Source organism: Nymphalis io, chromosome 24 (genome assembly GCF_905147045.1).
Source record: "Nymphalis io chromosome 24, ilAglIoxx1.1, whole genome shotgun sequence".
Classification (NCBI taxonomy): domain Eukaryota; kingdom Metazoa; phylum Arthropoda; class Insecta; order Lepidoptera; family Nymphalidae; genus Nymphalis; species Nymphalis io.
The window spans coordinates 8,709,847-8,726,586 of NC_065911.1; the positions used below are offsets into that span (position 1 = coordinate 8,709,847).

The window sequence follows — 16,740 nt, forward strand, 5'->3', positions numbered from 1 at the left end:
AAGGTTGGCAGAAATTGCTTTGCACAGACTTGGTCAGACGCCAGAAGCTACGGGAGCCCCTAGGATGCGAAACAAGGTCATGACCAATCTGTACAATGCGCTGTGCATCCGCTCTCGTGTATGCCTTTCTACAGGACTTGGAATTTTTATTATAGTTTGCTTTCAGTGAGTCAATGTTAGATGCCCCGCTAACGCAGCCGTACTGCGTACTGAGTTGAAGCTCCAGGTTTTTTGGTCGAAAAATTCGTCTCCTGAACGCTTTCCATCGTCGAATTCGCCGTCCCATCGAGTTAAGAGAGCTAGGCAATAGAGATATATTTCTAGTTTACGTCAATATGGACCTTGCCACATATGTATTACGTACCTGTTTAAAAAATATTTAAACAAATACTAATCTATACCTTTAGTCAAATCGTCTGTTACCCTATTGCAAGTCTCACTTCCATTCGTTTTTATTCGGTCCTCTTGCCTATCAGCGTCAGCCGACTTTCAAGGCTAGTAATATCTACCGACAATATTTATCTCGTGGTTATTGTAAGCAAAGTATTTTGTTACTCCTCATTACCTAGTAGAGTCTAGCTTACATCTATAAATTGTTTACAAAGTACGCACATACGGAACAATAAAAATGGATTTAGATAGATCAATGATCGATGGAAAATTTATAAACCTCAGTAATCTAGCGATTAAGATAACATAACTTAGTTTGTATGCAACGTGCTTTACTTTTAATCGATATTAGCGCGTAGTTTTTTTACCGTCGTAAAACCTTCACGTGCTTATATTGAGCACGTGTATTAAAAAAAAAAAAAACAAATAATTTCGCAACGCGTTTATATTTTTTAGACTGATTGACAATTTGGTTACGTCTTTCAATAGTAAAAGGCATTGTCAGAAATATAAACGATTACTTTTGCGGCATTTTTGACTGCACTTTCCTGCCCCTTGGTCTTGATGCACATCAGTACAAGTATTAACAGTTCTGCGGTACATAGAAGTCTGCTCAAAGGCCTACCACCAATAAATATACACTATATATTACTATTTATATTTCCTTGCATCAATATATACTGCCTCGGGATTATGAAAAAATTATAACATAAATCATTGTTTGTTTTAGTTTCCGGACAACGCATACATTAATCAAATTAAAATTTTAATTAAAACAAGATTAAACTGCACGCACATTTACCGTGTTAAGTTATATGCGTATTTTATATGTTCTATAAAAAGCAAATGTCTCTCACTATATAAGCTGCTATTAAAAGATTAAAAATACATTATACGTAACATATACGATGTCATAATTGTAGTATTATTTGACAAATATATCATTTACGTAGACACGTTTACCCGTAACAGCCTGTGAATGTCCCACTGCTGAGCTAAAGGCCTCCTCTCTTCATTTTGAGGAGAAGGTTTGGAGCTTATTCCACCACGCTGCTCCAATGCGGGTTGGTGGAATACACATGTGGCAGAATTTCAGTGAAATTAGACACATGCAGGTTTCCTCACGATGATTTCCTTCACTGTAAAGCACGAGATGAATTATAATCACAAATTAAGCACATGAAAATTCAGTGGTGCTTGCCCGGGCTTGAACCCACGATCATCGGTTAAGATTCACGCGTTCTTACCACTGGGCCATCTCGGCTTGCACGTTTACCCATGACGCTCTTATTATTTTAAATAACAATAAAAAATTCCGACACACTTATCGCTGCCCTACATATCTGATACTAGAAATTCTTTTTACTTCGCCCGCTTGAAACTTGATATTTTTTTATAATTCCAGCAAATCTCGTTTTAGATTGTTACCAGTATTCTAAATTTGTAATTATAATTTCAGTATTATAGTAAAATAAATTTAGCGCAAACGTATTTTCATACTTTAAAAAATGTTTTATATACAGACACATTTCAAATATTATATTATTAGTATTTGCCTGAACCTGCTTTAAGTTCTGCTATCACTGATAGTGCGTTATCACCGTCTTAACAATCAGTGACATGTCGCCATGTATCATCATACATCATCTGGGAGTCTTGACGTGATTCCGATGAGATTTTCCGCCAAAATCTACCATTTTGATAAAGGCCGTCACTAAGCTAAGCCGTAACGCCGTTACATAACCAGTTACGTAATCAGAAAATCCTATCAATAGCCCTTAATATTTTTGTCGCTTGGCCAAATTTTTCAGTTCCTAATAAGTGTCTCCAATTATTTAACACGTCAGCAATAATTACGTTTCCCTAATTATCTATAATTATATAAGATTCAAATATATCGAATGCATCGATCATATCACGTAATCCTTTATTATGTTTTGTGTTATCGTTTTCGTGCAAAAATTTACTGATATATTTTTTTTCGACAGCAATATGAAACAGTAGATTAGACAGTAATAAATTAATTTATTGGAGCAATCAGTGATTTCGAAGTGAGTGTGTACGTATCAGTATTAATGAACTCAAGTGATATTATAAGTTAAAAACTAGTATATAAAACAGGATGTGTTTCCGAACAAGAGGATTCGATTAGTGAATATGTCAGTGAGGTGACGTTGGACCGAGGCCGTTGGGCTGTTGTGATAGTTAGAAAGAAACATTCCCCTGTTAAAAATTCTGTCCCAGGGCCCGGCGGAGAATTGCAAGGATATTTGCAAAATGACCAAGGGCCCTCGGAAAGTGAAGCTAGTCATTGTAGTCAACAATAAGAAAGAGTAAGTATTTTAATATTTATATATTTTACTATTATATTATATAAGAAGAAATTAAAGGGTGCCTTCCTCGAAGGCAAAATGATTCAAGAACTAGTGAATCGTCCACTATATGCATAGACATTGGCATTGCAAAAAACACCAAGATATTGCCCTTTACTAAACTTTTACACACATTTTACACATAACACACACAACACCCTATTTCCAGTGAAAATGATAAACAAGTTACATTATAATACATAATACATCGATTAAAAGTTATAACTTTCCTATATACATTTTTTTTGCAATCACTGAATATACAAATTTTTAATTAACATCGTTTAAGTTGGGTTTTATCATATCAAACTAAATACTGATATTTGTTTTTCGTCATGATATCATATGTTATTTCTTATCTTATTTAATTTAAATCTTTTCGTCGATATATTGCTACTGCAATGTTTTAGTCGGATATCGACTTATTTAATTTCACAGCCATAAATATAGTTTACTATTTACATTAAATAATAAAGTTATAGATATTACAAAATTCTTTTGAAATCAATAAAAATATGTAATAGTCGACGTTTCAGAACACAACTTAAGGATTTCACTGAATTTAAAAAAAGTATTAACTTAAATACGATAATAATAATTTATTTTAACGTGTAAAATATTTTAACTTGGATATAATATTTGTTTCAATGTAATATTAAATAAATTTTAGTTGGTGATTATTATTATGATCAACTTTAAAATTCAAATGACATATTCTCAAAATAATAAAATATTTTATGTACAGACATTTTTATATAATACAAAATTAAAATAAAAAGAACAAAAGACATTAATTTATTAAATACAACCTTATTGTAAAACAAGCAACAATCAATAAAAATCATTCAAAGCTATATAAGTTTTATACGTTTAATTGTCTTAAATTGGATTTTATAATTGCTTATAAAACTACAAATATAGCTACATATATTTTAGATTATTGGTGGTCTCCTGTTAACGTCATCCCCCGCTGCAGTCAGCCCCATCACGATGCTTACAGTACGTCGGCAATTTGACGTCGTAAGCGACGATTAAATGCTTTGGACCGCGTTTCTAGTTATTTCGAATTATTGCTGCGTAAACAGTCGTTAGATACAACGACAAAATGTCAAAATTAAAAAGAAAGCTACACGTAAGCGCTGTTTATCGACAATTGTTGTGATCGAGACATCGTTCGCTGCTGAGTTATGTGTGGATCGCTGATGCTGCATCTTGCGTTGAAACGTTGATTGGAAGGTTACTCCGAAGTCGGACCTTACGTATAGCGTTTAATAGGATACCGTAGTCTTAACGATTCATTTTTTACAACGGGCTGTTTCCTCCGTACTTACACATTCGATACCATTATTTTATTCAACGTTCAACAATACGTCTTAACAATAGTAATATTAATTAATTGTTAACGTTGCTTTATGATACATATATATAGTTTTATTTTTCAAAAGTATATTAATAATATTATATATATTGATGTGATAAATCAAGCTAGGTATATTATTTCAGGGACATTAAAAGATTACAACATGTTTTTATTGATTTAAAATTCAGAACAAAATTTATGTATATTATAATGTAATTGTAAAATACGTTATCGGTTAAGCGTTTTAAAAGTAGGACAATGTAATATAAGAACTAAGTTCAGTCCCATGAAGTTGAATCGATTAAACAGCAATTAATATTTATAGCACGCGTTGTTTTCCTTATCAATTATATATACATTCTTAATTACTCATAACTTATTACATTTAACTTATTAATTTATTATTTAATCCTAACAGGATGAAGTATTGGAGATTCACTTCTAAAAAAATCGCTTTCAGATTAATTAGGAATCTGTAATTTAAGATACTTTTACAATCTATAGGCTCTTGATATTGCTAATGAATAATATATTATATTGCAAAAACAATCAGAATCTGGCCTATCGTATTAAATCCGTTGCACTGGCTTATTAGTGAAGACAGGATGCAAGCGATTTTGCTCCTATTAACTCATGCAATTAAGATGATGTTACGATAACATTTGCATATAATGGCTACGTATTTACGCCTGTTCATTCATAAATAGGAATTTCATTGAAGTTTAATTGATCGTACCGTTTCGAACTTGCGTCTTTGATTTAGTATTTCGAAAATATTTGTTATTACGTTTGAAGTATGTTTGTTTTGTTTTATTTCCAGATATTGTTTAAATAATTTGTTTCTGTGTTTATTAAACCTTATGATAACGAGATAAGGTCTATTTTAGGTCTTTTCAATAATTTCGTTCAAACTCACACCTTTAGTCACCAAATTATGTCCATACCTTAACTAAATACTGATTAAACTATTAGTCTTATAAAATCGAACAGTCTTCCGTTGCATTATTATTACCATATTTTAATTTTGATTTTAATATACTTATTATTATAAGAAAAATATAATTGGAAAAATAAATTTGATGATCATGAAATAAGATATAAACTGGATCTAAAATGGCCCCTTTAGGTACCCCAAACTAAACGATGTCAATAAAAAAATTAAACTATTTTCAAACAATTTTAAATCTTCATGAAAATCATCTCCCATGACAAGCCCTACGGTAATGATGGTCATCGTGACGGTGACTGTTGTGTTTGACGCGGAAGCTGAAGCTTCCTGTCATTATATTAATGACACGTACCTGCTGTAGGCCAATGATGATTCGAAAATATAGATTTGGTATCATTTATGGAAAACACAAGACAAACAATCACAGCTCTATAATCTAATGTTGGTATGAATGTTCTATATGTTAATTATTGCACTATTATTGCTACTGATTAAATATATAATGCTATTATATAACCAACACCAATATAACCCCAGAATATCCTTGGATAGGTATTCATCCACACATATGACAATAAGCACACACATACACACATATGACCAGACTACAACCAATCGAAACTCCTATTACCTCCAAAGTTATTTATCATTAGCGGATACTTACATTACCGTTTTATTGTATTCGGTTCACCTTTTTTATAATGTCTTCAGAATTCCGTTTTGTTTTTATGACTTTAATATTACATTTCGTCGAAACGACGGTCACAAGTTTCACGACTAAGTACCAAAATAACCGCATTTGCGATTACTAATTCTATTTTGTCCTGTTTTTGAACAAAAATTTTAAAGATTTTCATAGATATTCGATTTTGTTTTCCTGCTTCCCAATATTTGTTGCTAGTAATTAAATCTATTTTTGTCTATAATTCAAACACCATTAAGCGCAACCAGTTTCTTGCATGTATTGTTTCATAGTAAAATCAAGCTTTTCTTATGTACAATTATTTAAGAAAGATAAATTAATATTTAACAGTAATTTCTTACTGTTTAATTTTTGAACCAGCGTAACAGGCACAAGGGACATAAAGTCTCAGTTAATGTCTTTGTTTTCAAGATAGGCGCCGCATTGGCGAAGTAAGGAATGATTAATTTTTCTTAATTTAAATCTATGGGCGCTGATGACGACTTACCATCAGGTGGCCCACATACATGTCTGCCTGTTTTGTTTCCAAGTTTGCAAACATTAGTTTTATCAACTATGTTAAATGCTTCCGTTGAAATATTTCTGTTATTCTGCAATCAGAGTAAATATTTTTCATGAAAGTAAAGCGGGTACGCTTATCTGTGAAATTTATTATAATATTTGCTTACGGAAATGGAACAACAAATTTAGTAATAACTATGAACAATTTATCGTGAGGAAAATTTGTAATTTTATTACTAAATTATTATAATATTTACGCTGATTTTATAATTACATGTATATATGATACCAATTTATAATTCATTACAATTCAATGTACTTCCATACGATTCTTATAGTTTATTTGTAACATGTTTTTTTAAATTGCATAACATTTCTCTCTTATATTAATTAATTTCATATAATATTGCAATGTAGCTTAGATTACACTTGTTAAACCGTAAAAAAATATGTATTTTTTTGTAAGGACAAAAAACTATTTCTGTTTGTTTCTGAATCACGCTAACGTTTGGTTCACTCCGATATATATAGGTTCTCCACTTTTCGAATATAATGTTGGCATATTTGGAACATTCTGTTGGTAACAAGTGTCAACCAGAACTACCGAAGCGGTTTTTTAGATCGTAATTTTTAATTAATATTTAAACCAGTTACACACATTCGATTGAACTAAGATTTTGCACACGTTTCGATGTAGATGACTTTACAATCAAATAGGTACTTAACTATTTTAAGAAGTTTTTTTTTTCAACTTTTTAGGTATATTATAACTGTGAAAGTAGCTCTGTATATCTGTCACATTTTCACGGCTAAGCCACTGTACCTTAATTGTTGAAATTTGGCACGAAGCAAACTTGAACTCTAAGGAAATATTTAGGTTACTTCCTTATAATAAAAATCTGATTCAGTAATCATTAAAACCAAAACTACTACTGGGATTCGTCGGGTATAACACTATGAAACCCGTATAATAATACACATATAGAAATAATTTGTTTACGCATCATCGTTAATAGTCATCCATTAACTTTCAACACTGTCACCATGAAATCAATCAAATATTAATATTTTAATAATTATTGCCAATGTCCTCAATATTAAAAAAAAAACCGACAAAGTGCGCGTTGGACTCGCGTACCAAGGGTTTCGTAAAAACTTGTAGGTATGTAATTAGTTCGCCAATTTAAAACGTCCAACTACAAATTAACAATATCAATTAAAATATAGCTGTCCCTCTTCTTGTCAAACATGATTGCGTTGAGCGTTTGTTTTTTTTTAATTGCTCCAAATAATTTTTGAACTTGATAACTCCAATCGTTCCTGAGAAAAAGGGCTTTCACAGACGGACAACGAAGTAATCCAATAACTGTTGAAGAAACAGAACCCCTTAAGAATATATAATTATAATCGTTTCGTAATGAACTAAATAAATATATAATTTAAATTATCAAAATCATGTATCGATCATCTATCCATCCTGTATTGTGCAAAATTTCTTGCAAACATGTCGTTAAAGTAATCTTGTAATCATTAAAATGAAATCTTGTAAAACGAGATGCGAGACTCATTCAAACTCATGACATAACATATATACTTCTAAGATATGTATATTATATACTTGGTTTCACCCCTTAAGTTAATTTCACCACTTAAAAGTATCAAATAATATAAATCCGTTATATCGTTTAGATAAATGATTTACGAGGTTCTAGTTTCAGGTTTAATGTGATAACAGGGGTTACTTGGTGATAAATCCACCCACTCTTCAGATATTAAATGGCAAGTGAACCACAGTGACACAAGGGACATAACATCTTAAATCCCAAGGTTGGTGGTGCATAGACAACGGCGATGTAAGAAATAATAACCATTTCTTATACCGCCAATGTCCAGTGGTGACCACTAACCGTTTGCCTGTCCACCCTGCCTATAACCTAAATTACTAAAATATAAATTTACTAGCTGTTCCGCGCGTATTCTTCGTTGGTCATAGCGTCATGCCGTATAACGTGACTGGCGATCATACCTTCTTTTTTGCCAATATTCCTGACGTTTTGACATAGTTGATTACAAAAAAGTCATTCTCTACACGATCTAAAGCACGCACACAGACAAACTAAATTAATTTAACAATATTAATAATATCGTACTATTTATAATCTGGAATTACAAATGTTAGCAAGTCATACTGAGAGTATTTTTTTTATTAAATCGAATACCATGGTCTTTATTACAACACACATACTTTCCCATAGAATTTAATTGCAATTAACCCATAAATGAGTTTGTGTCAGACTCGCGTCGTTTGGTACCCGCACGCTATGGGGTCGTTGTGACATGATTCATCAATAAAGTAAGGCGTTATGGCGGTATGGTTGATATGTAATTTAACTGTCCCCGCTACATTCTTACAATAGAGTGACTGAATTCCAATCAATTACTTATGATAGAGCAGTTTGTTTGACAAACATCATAACTTAGGCAATCGTAGTCCACTGCTGAACATAAACGCCAATGTGCGACAAAGTTGTGCTGTGATGCCTTCCCCAAGCATCGGGACCCGTCACTATTGAAGGAACTCGAAGTTTGAGGTTTTTTTAATTGAATTTAGTCTTCAAAATAAATCTTCTTTCATTATTTTTATGAACATTTACATAATAAAAAAAAATCTTTTAAAAAACTTTTATTAAATCCATATTCTCTAGTTCGTATTGTATCTACTATTCGCTACAGATATATTAAATGAAGTTAAACCATAACTTGTAAAAAAATATTATATATTAACAGCATTTCAAGGTACAATATGGTGCAACTTGAGTACTTTATGCTTTGAATAGCGACGTGGTGTTTCAGAATTGCTCCTCAAGAGTTGAAGATCTTCGCAATATCTTCGCCTAACAGTGGGACATTCGTAAACTATTACTGTCTATTTTAAATCCATACATAATATAAATAACTAAGATTTACAATAACGTTTAAAATAAATATCAAATTCCCATATCGTCTATTGTTTTAACCGCTACGGTCGCTGTTCCACGTTTCCACGCTTAATTAAATTCCTGAACAGTTTTTTGCGATGTGATGATGACTATGTCGTCATTAAAATACATAACATTCATTGAGCTAAAGATCTCATGTATATAAGATATCTAAGATATCATGATTTTTGCCACAAAATATATTAATGATTTTATTCTTATTACGTTTTGCCTATGATCGATTAAATGAACAGTTTTAATAGCGAGTCGTTTAAGCGGAATGAGAGTTTTTTTAACGAAAAGAAGCTTTTTTTTATTAATTTATGCTTAGTTCTGTATAAATCATTTGTATCGAACTTTCTCATTATTTCAATACTGACCAATCATGATGGTTAAAGGTTCTACAGTATTTGGCCGTATATTACATATCTCATAAACAATAGCTTATTAATCCATTATTGTTATAAGATTTATTTTCACGTAACGCAAGTTCTTCCGTTACATTGTCATTAATCATAACGTTCATCTTATGTTTTTTTTTTTCAGATAAATATTTGACATTTCTTTTAAGTTTTTTTTTTTTTTGTCTTTTTCGAAAAAATCGTTTAGGTTTTTCATCTTTAATTTTATATTGAAAGCTTTTTATGAGCTTTAATTTAATTTAATATGTTATAATATGCGTGGAAAAATCTTGTGACTAAATTTTTGCTTCAATAAGACCCTTGATTGAGCTGAAATTTAGACAAAATAAAGTGATGTACATACTTATATTATAATTATGATTACACCCGCTATCTAATGATCAACAGTAATCAGTAACAGCCTGTGAATGTCCCACTGCTGGGCTAATCCTCGTCTCCTTTTTTTTTTGAAAATGTTTTAGCTTATTCCACCATGCTGCTCCAATGCGGTTTGGTGGAATACACATGTGACAGAATTTCACCGAAATTAGACACAAGCAGGTTTTACGATGTTTTCCGTCACTATCAAGCACGAGATGAATTATAACACAAATTAAACACATGAAAATTCAGTACTGCTTGCCCAGGTTTGAACTCGCGATCATCGGTTAAGATTCACGCGTCCTTACCACTGGGCCATCTCGGCTCTATGATCAACATGATTTGAAAAAAATCTTATATAGCCTATTTATTGAGAAATGCTATACTACTTAACGTCACGCTACGACCCAGGTTGCCTGGCCTGAGTATTATATAGTTGTGTTAATATATGCTTGCTTCTATATTCTATAACAATTTGAATTTCAAACTCGTATTGTTCAATATTCATGTATTAAAACATTTATTTAATAATTATCGTAATGCCACTTCTAGCAAACATACTAAATACATATATAGATGTTCGATTCGCACGTCACTGTGACCTTCCACGTCAAATGACGTCTTCACCAAGGATGGTTAATGTCATTGCGTGTGAAACACCCATCATCTCATCATCGTCTCATTGTTAATGTTCTGAATCATTATATGACATTTGTAAATTGAACTTAAGATTGGTTGTGTTTTGTTTAATTTTCATTTTTAAAGAAATATATTAAGTACATACAAGTCTTGGTAACACGATTGACTTTACGTGCTTCGTTTGTGTTTATTCATCATATGTTCAGCGGTGAATAAAAGATCGGTGAAATGCTTGTGTTGAAATTCAATCCCATTTCTGTCCTCCAACCCGCACTAAATCAGAGTGGTGAAATCAAAGCTCCGATAATAGAAGACAAAAAGTTTGCCCAATAATAAGAATTATTAGACAGAAAGAGTTATTGGACCGTTACTAATTGATCATCTTAAAGATAACATTACTTGTATGGGTATTTCCGTTCCAAGTATTAGGTAAACCGAAAATACTCGGTGCCCCTAATAGTAACTAGGTATTTAAATTCAAATATATTGAGATCTTTAATTAATTTAAAAACAAATAAAACTGTTTGTCGTATTATAAGTAGATTTAGTACTTTAGATAGATTTATAAAAAAATAATTTATATATATATAAATGTTTATATATATATTTGATCATATTTTTGCAATATAGCAATAATACCGCAGAGTTACAAAACATTATTAATGTTAATAACATTTGCAAATAACAAGGCTGTATAAAATTAGTACAGAAATGGAAATGAAATACAAATATTCAATAAAAAACTGTCACGACAGGCTTATGTAATAACTTTAAGCGCAAAGTGAAGCCGTAAAGATTACACGCTCAAATGACGTCGCGAGCTTACTTGTGCGAACCGGTTTGCGCAGTTAAACGCATGCTTGTGAATAGTTGTAATTGTAAATATTTTTAACGTGTTTTTGATATAATTATATTAATACAGAAATATGTAATTTTTTGGCAGTTTAACTATCGAACTAATTTGAAAATATTATCGGCCCGTATAAATACTGGGCAAAGTCTTCATCTCCTCTCGAGGATAAACTTTAGGAGCCACAAAGCTACACTGAGAATTGGTGGTATATAAATATTTTGTTTAACTTCATCCAAGACATGCAGGTGTCCTTGCAAAGTATTCTTTACCGCCAAACACGTAAACAAAAATTAAGCACATAAAATGACAATATTGTTTGACCGGATATGAACCCCTGTTGGTTGAGACGCCATATACCCATTGGGTAGGAATGTAATGACGGTTATAAATATCAGTGGATCGAGGACACATTGGTTCATATTTATCCTGAAAACAGAATTAAATTAGATGAAATAAATTTGTTTGGCATCGACTATCAGATGATTTGCGCAATCCGAGTTAAAAGGTCGCGGGTTCGATTCACAATCGGATATTTTATTTATCAGTCATACATTAAGTTATGTATTAGTTATGTATGAGTACCGTCCTTGTCTCGTTAAGCTGCCGGTGCTCTGTTATCACAAAGAACTGATAATAATCGTTGATCCTATGTAGGAAAATTATTTTATTTTAACTGATTGCTTCTATATTGTAGTAAACAGATTAAATTATTTTTAGTCTATAAATATATATATTTGGTTTTCTTATTCTATATCTCAGTTATGACCAGCCTAAGTTATCAAATCAAGACATGCCGACAAATGTAGTTTTAACTGGCCGTGATAGCTTAGTGCTCTGAAGACGAGAATATTAACCGATGATTCAGAGTTCGATCCCGGGCACATGCCACTGAATTTTCATGTTAAGCACATTTGTGTTTTTAATTCATCTCTTATTCTTGTAAAGGGAAACATTGTGAGGGAACTTACATAAGGCGAGCTGGTACTTGACCTAGCCGCATTGGAGTAGCGTGGTGGTGTAAGCTCCAAACGATCTCTTCAAAACTCTTTTTGAAGAGAAGGTACTGTACTGTACATTTTGTTTATAAATATTCATGAAAAACAAATCAAATTGTATTTTTAAAGTATTTAATCGAGAGATTATAATTCCACGTGTGATACGCTCGGTATTATCATCGCGTTACTGTTATCCCCTTATTAATTATTATTACCCCCTAATTAAGTAGCTAATTACTGCACTCATACAATTGTATTAGGCAGCAACGTACTGCGTTTTATATCAATAACTGTACTTAAAATATAATTTTTTAAATCGCGCTTAATTGTTTGTTTTGTAATACAAAAACTACTCTATCGATATCGATGCAGTACTTCAAGAAATATAGAAATTATTTAAATTGATTTAATTGCATCATGAATTGTTCGTAAACTTAATACTCTTGTGTTCATACCAATTTAATATCTTAAAAAAATAGTTATGGTTTAGTTGTAAGTTATGGCTTCTCTTGATCGATTCATTCTCGTAACGCAATTAGTTGGCAATCAGAATCACAAGATCAATAACATTACTTGCTTTACGTTCTAAACTCCGAGCGGTTACTACCATTTTTTATGTAATAATAATAATAATAATACCCTGGGACATTTTTCAGACACGGCCATCTGATCCCAAATTAAGCTTGTACAAAGCTTGTGCTATGGAAACCAGACAACTGATATACTACATATACTACTTTTCTTTTTGTAAATACATACTTATATAGATAATTACACCCAGACTCAGGACAAACAGACATGTTCATGCACACAAATGTCTGTTCTGGGTGGGAAACGAACCCACAACCTTCAGCGTGAAAGGCAAGTGTTCTACCAACCACGCCAACCGGCTCGTCAAATATGAGTATGATCTCGGCATCTTCATACTTACGGTAAACATCCGGTCAAGTGGAAAAGAGCCGAAACAAATCCAAGTTTTCAGAGTTTAACGTTCAACTGCTTAGTTATTGTGGCTTTAAAACGACATTATGAATAGTTAATTAAGGTTTATAGTATTTCACAATTGTTCATATAATCCGTTTCATCTAAGTAGATTTTCTCACGGACATTGCATGTTTCATGCGAACAGCAAATCACGTTAAATTATTATCATTCCATTATTAAATTCTTAAACAATTGTACGTAAATAAAGGCTACGAGTTGCCGTCTTGTGGACAGATTTAACGTCATAAGTCAAACTTGACGAATGGAACGAATAAACGCTAACTTAATACATATTTTATTCGAAAAACCTACATTTTTGTAGTTAAAATATTTGTTTTTCTTTTATATATATTTTTTTTTATATATATTAGGTATGTAGACTGACAAATTGGCCTCCTGTTGCTCACTACTTTCTACATGAATTTGTACTGTAAGAAAAAAACACATAATTAACTACATACCTTCATAATCATTGTTATGTAAATATAATTAATAATTTAAAATACCTAATTGATTTTTAATCATTTATATTTAAGATTTAGGATTATGTTGTAAATTGTGTAAATACTGTAATAAATGCTATGATAACGATTGATTATACATAACAATCTATGTATATATATTTAATTAGCGCGTATTCGTGACGTCTTACCGTCTTATTCTTAGAAACATTGTTTTATTCGAGATAGTTTAACATAATAATTTATTGTATTCCCCCACACGAGCATAGGCTACATAGTTATATGGCTAATAAAAATAAAACATAGAGAATTATTCTTGTTTGACGATCAGAAAATATAATAGTGATTGCAATTACGGGCATGAGAGCTAGAGGAAGTCCAAAAGGCCGTGCGATTAGAGGGTTGGGTCTTGTATGTATTTATTATATATGGCATTGTAAAACGATTAAAGCGTCTTGTATCAACTCGATGTGACTCTATTCCGGTTGTGGAGTAACTCCCTCAATTCAGTTCAATACAGTTAAAAGTTAGATAACTTTTCTAACCCTCAAAAAATCTCTTTTTTGTCTTCGATATAAGTGGAAATTATCTCACTGTTCTGACTTACTGAAATTACTTCACTCTTGTATGAAAATTTGCTTCCTCTGTTTTTTTTTTTATTTAAAAACAAATAAAATCTTTAAATAAATCTGAACTAGAAACATATTTGTGTAATACAACTGGTTTGAAAAATTTTAAATGGCTTTTTTGTGTAACTTTTATTGGTTTATCATTTAAACCAGTTTTGATGAGTGTGGTATGCAGAATTGATGCATCTTAAATGTTAGAAATTTGCTCGGCATTTTTCATGCACTGAAATTTGTCACGCCAATATTATATTATTATATGTGATCCTCAAAATAGTGATATCATATAATTTAAGTGATGCAGATATCGGTTTCTTGTCCTCCTTCACCGAAAATAAGTATGATCGTCATGCTAGATCGTAGTCTAGAGTTGTCTACATAAAATCTATTCCTATCCATATTTGCTTGTGCTCACGAAAATACATTTACGTAATCGAAGATCACACACCTATCACCTAGCCTGTAATCGTCCTTGTCAACTATATACGTTAACATGTTCATCACGATCTGCTGATGAAAATTACAAATATTCTATTACCTTGTGCAGCGACTCTTTAGGCAATTGACAGTTATCGTTTAACACTATCATCGCTTCGTGGATAACTAAGATCTCTGCACGTCTGTCCGGAATATTGGAAGTAATCCCAAAAATTTGGGTATTGATTTCACTTGATAATATAGCTGTTTTTAAGTTGAGATTGTTTACTGGCTGATGTTCTCATAGGCTTAAAATATAGAGCGATCTGTTCCAAGGAGCTCTGAAGTGAACGGTATAATAACCTCAAGTTGCCGTACGCACTAGGGAAGAATTCAGGGGTGGCAAGATCACATGATAATTCCGCTGAGCCACGAGCGAAGCACGGCACAGAGCAGCGGATACGTTTCTTAAAACGATCTTGCGACTCCTCTAATCTGTGTCAAAGATGGTCCTTGATTAAGCTTTAATGGGAAAAAACCCACACAACCTAGTTCCCCAGAGCCCGGGTTTTGTTTAAAGATTATCCATGATATATCCATTACAAGATTAGCGATAACAAATAAACAAACATAAATTTTTAGTGGCTTAACATATGGTAATGCTATATTTATTTTATACATTGCGCAATTTGTAGTATTTATTTACACATTTCTGGAGTACGATTATTTGATGAAATCATTTAAAATTGTATTTATATATTGCTAGAACTTAGTATGGTATAAGTAAGGTGTATAAATAAAAAAAATACGCAAACTTACGCAAGTTTATGTCGTATTTTGAGACATCACCAAATATAAAGTTATATACATAAAAATATGATATTTTTGTAAAAATAATCAAGCAAGCAACAGTAAACTTAACGACACTTTCTTGTGTGGAGTACCTATGTAGAAGAGGGGAACATGTAAGTCATGAATGTAATATTTCACTCATATGACTTACAGTACAGTACAACAATAACAGCCTGTAAATGTCCCACTGCTGGGCTAAGGCCTCCTCTCCCTTTTTTGAGGAGAAGGTTCACCTTCTCATATGACTTAGACAATTACAATTATTCTAGTCGGTAATAAAATACTTGAACAAAAGTTTCGTTAATGAATCGATCTTACTTAATAGGATCCTCAACACACATCTCCAATTTATCACCTCTTAACGATCCCTCGACTGGGCTAAGGCCTCCTTTGTTCCTTCACACACAGACAGAAATTAAGCTCATGAAAATTAAGTGATGTATGCCTGTGTTTGAAATCGGTATTAGCTTACTGGTGATTAAATAAATTGTACGTCCACCACACTCATACCATACGTAAAAACTACGAATTATAATTTTAAACTCAAGCAATTCTCCACGTTCACGCCTAATGAGTCTCTCTGTAACATACAAATTGTCCACTTGACCTAACGTTTCGTCGCTGCATATATAATATCACACTTTTTTTTTGCTTAAAAAGCATTCTTCAATTTCATTGGTCTTTTGCAAAACAATGGATTTTCAAATCTTCATGCTCTGTTACTAATATTGATGACGAACCAATTGTATATACAAAAATGGAATTTACTTATATCCACATTGTTTTCACGAATACAGAAGTTTCCAGAAAATCTGCAAAATAATACAATTTTAAGATTATCTCTTAGAAATGAAAAGTGATTTTAATCTATATATAGT

General features: G+C 31.9%; 1 protein-coding gene across 5 annotated transcripts in view; it reads left to right on the forward strand.

The window, feature by feature from the left end:
- Nucleotides 1-16,740, forward strand: part of LOC126777872 (transcription factor EB) — a 144,888-nt gene that overhangs the window by 111,635 nt on the left and 16,513 nt on the right. For 4 of the 5 annotated variants that reach the window (XM_050501130.1, XM_050501131.1, XM_050501133.1 and 1 more), the window contains exon 2: nucleotides 2,379-2,723. The exons of the other annotated variant lie outside the window; for it this stretch is intronic. In XM_050501130.1, coding sequence (XP_050357087.1) covers nucleotides 2,668-2,723 — 56 coding nt within the window. In that variant the 5' untranslated portion in view covers nucleotides 2,379-2,667. The remainder of the gene's footprint in view (nucleotides 1-2,378; nucleotides 2,724-16,740) is intronic. 5 annotated transcript variants of the gene reach the window in all.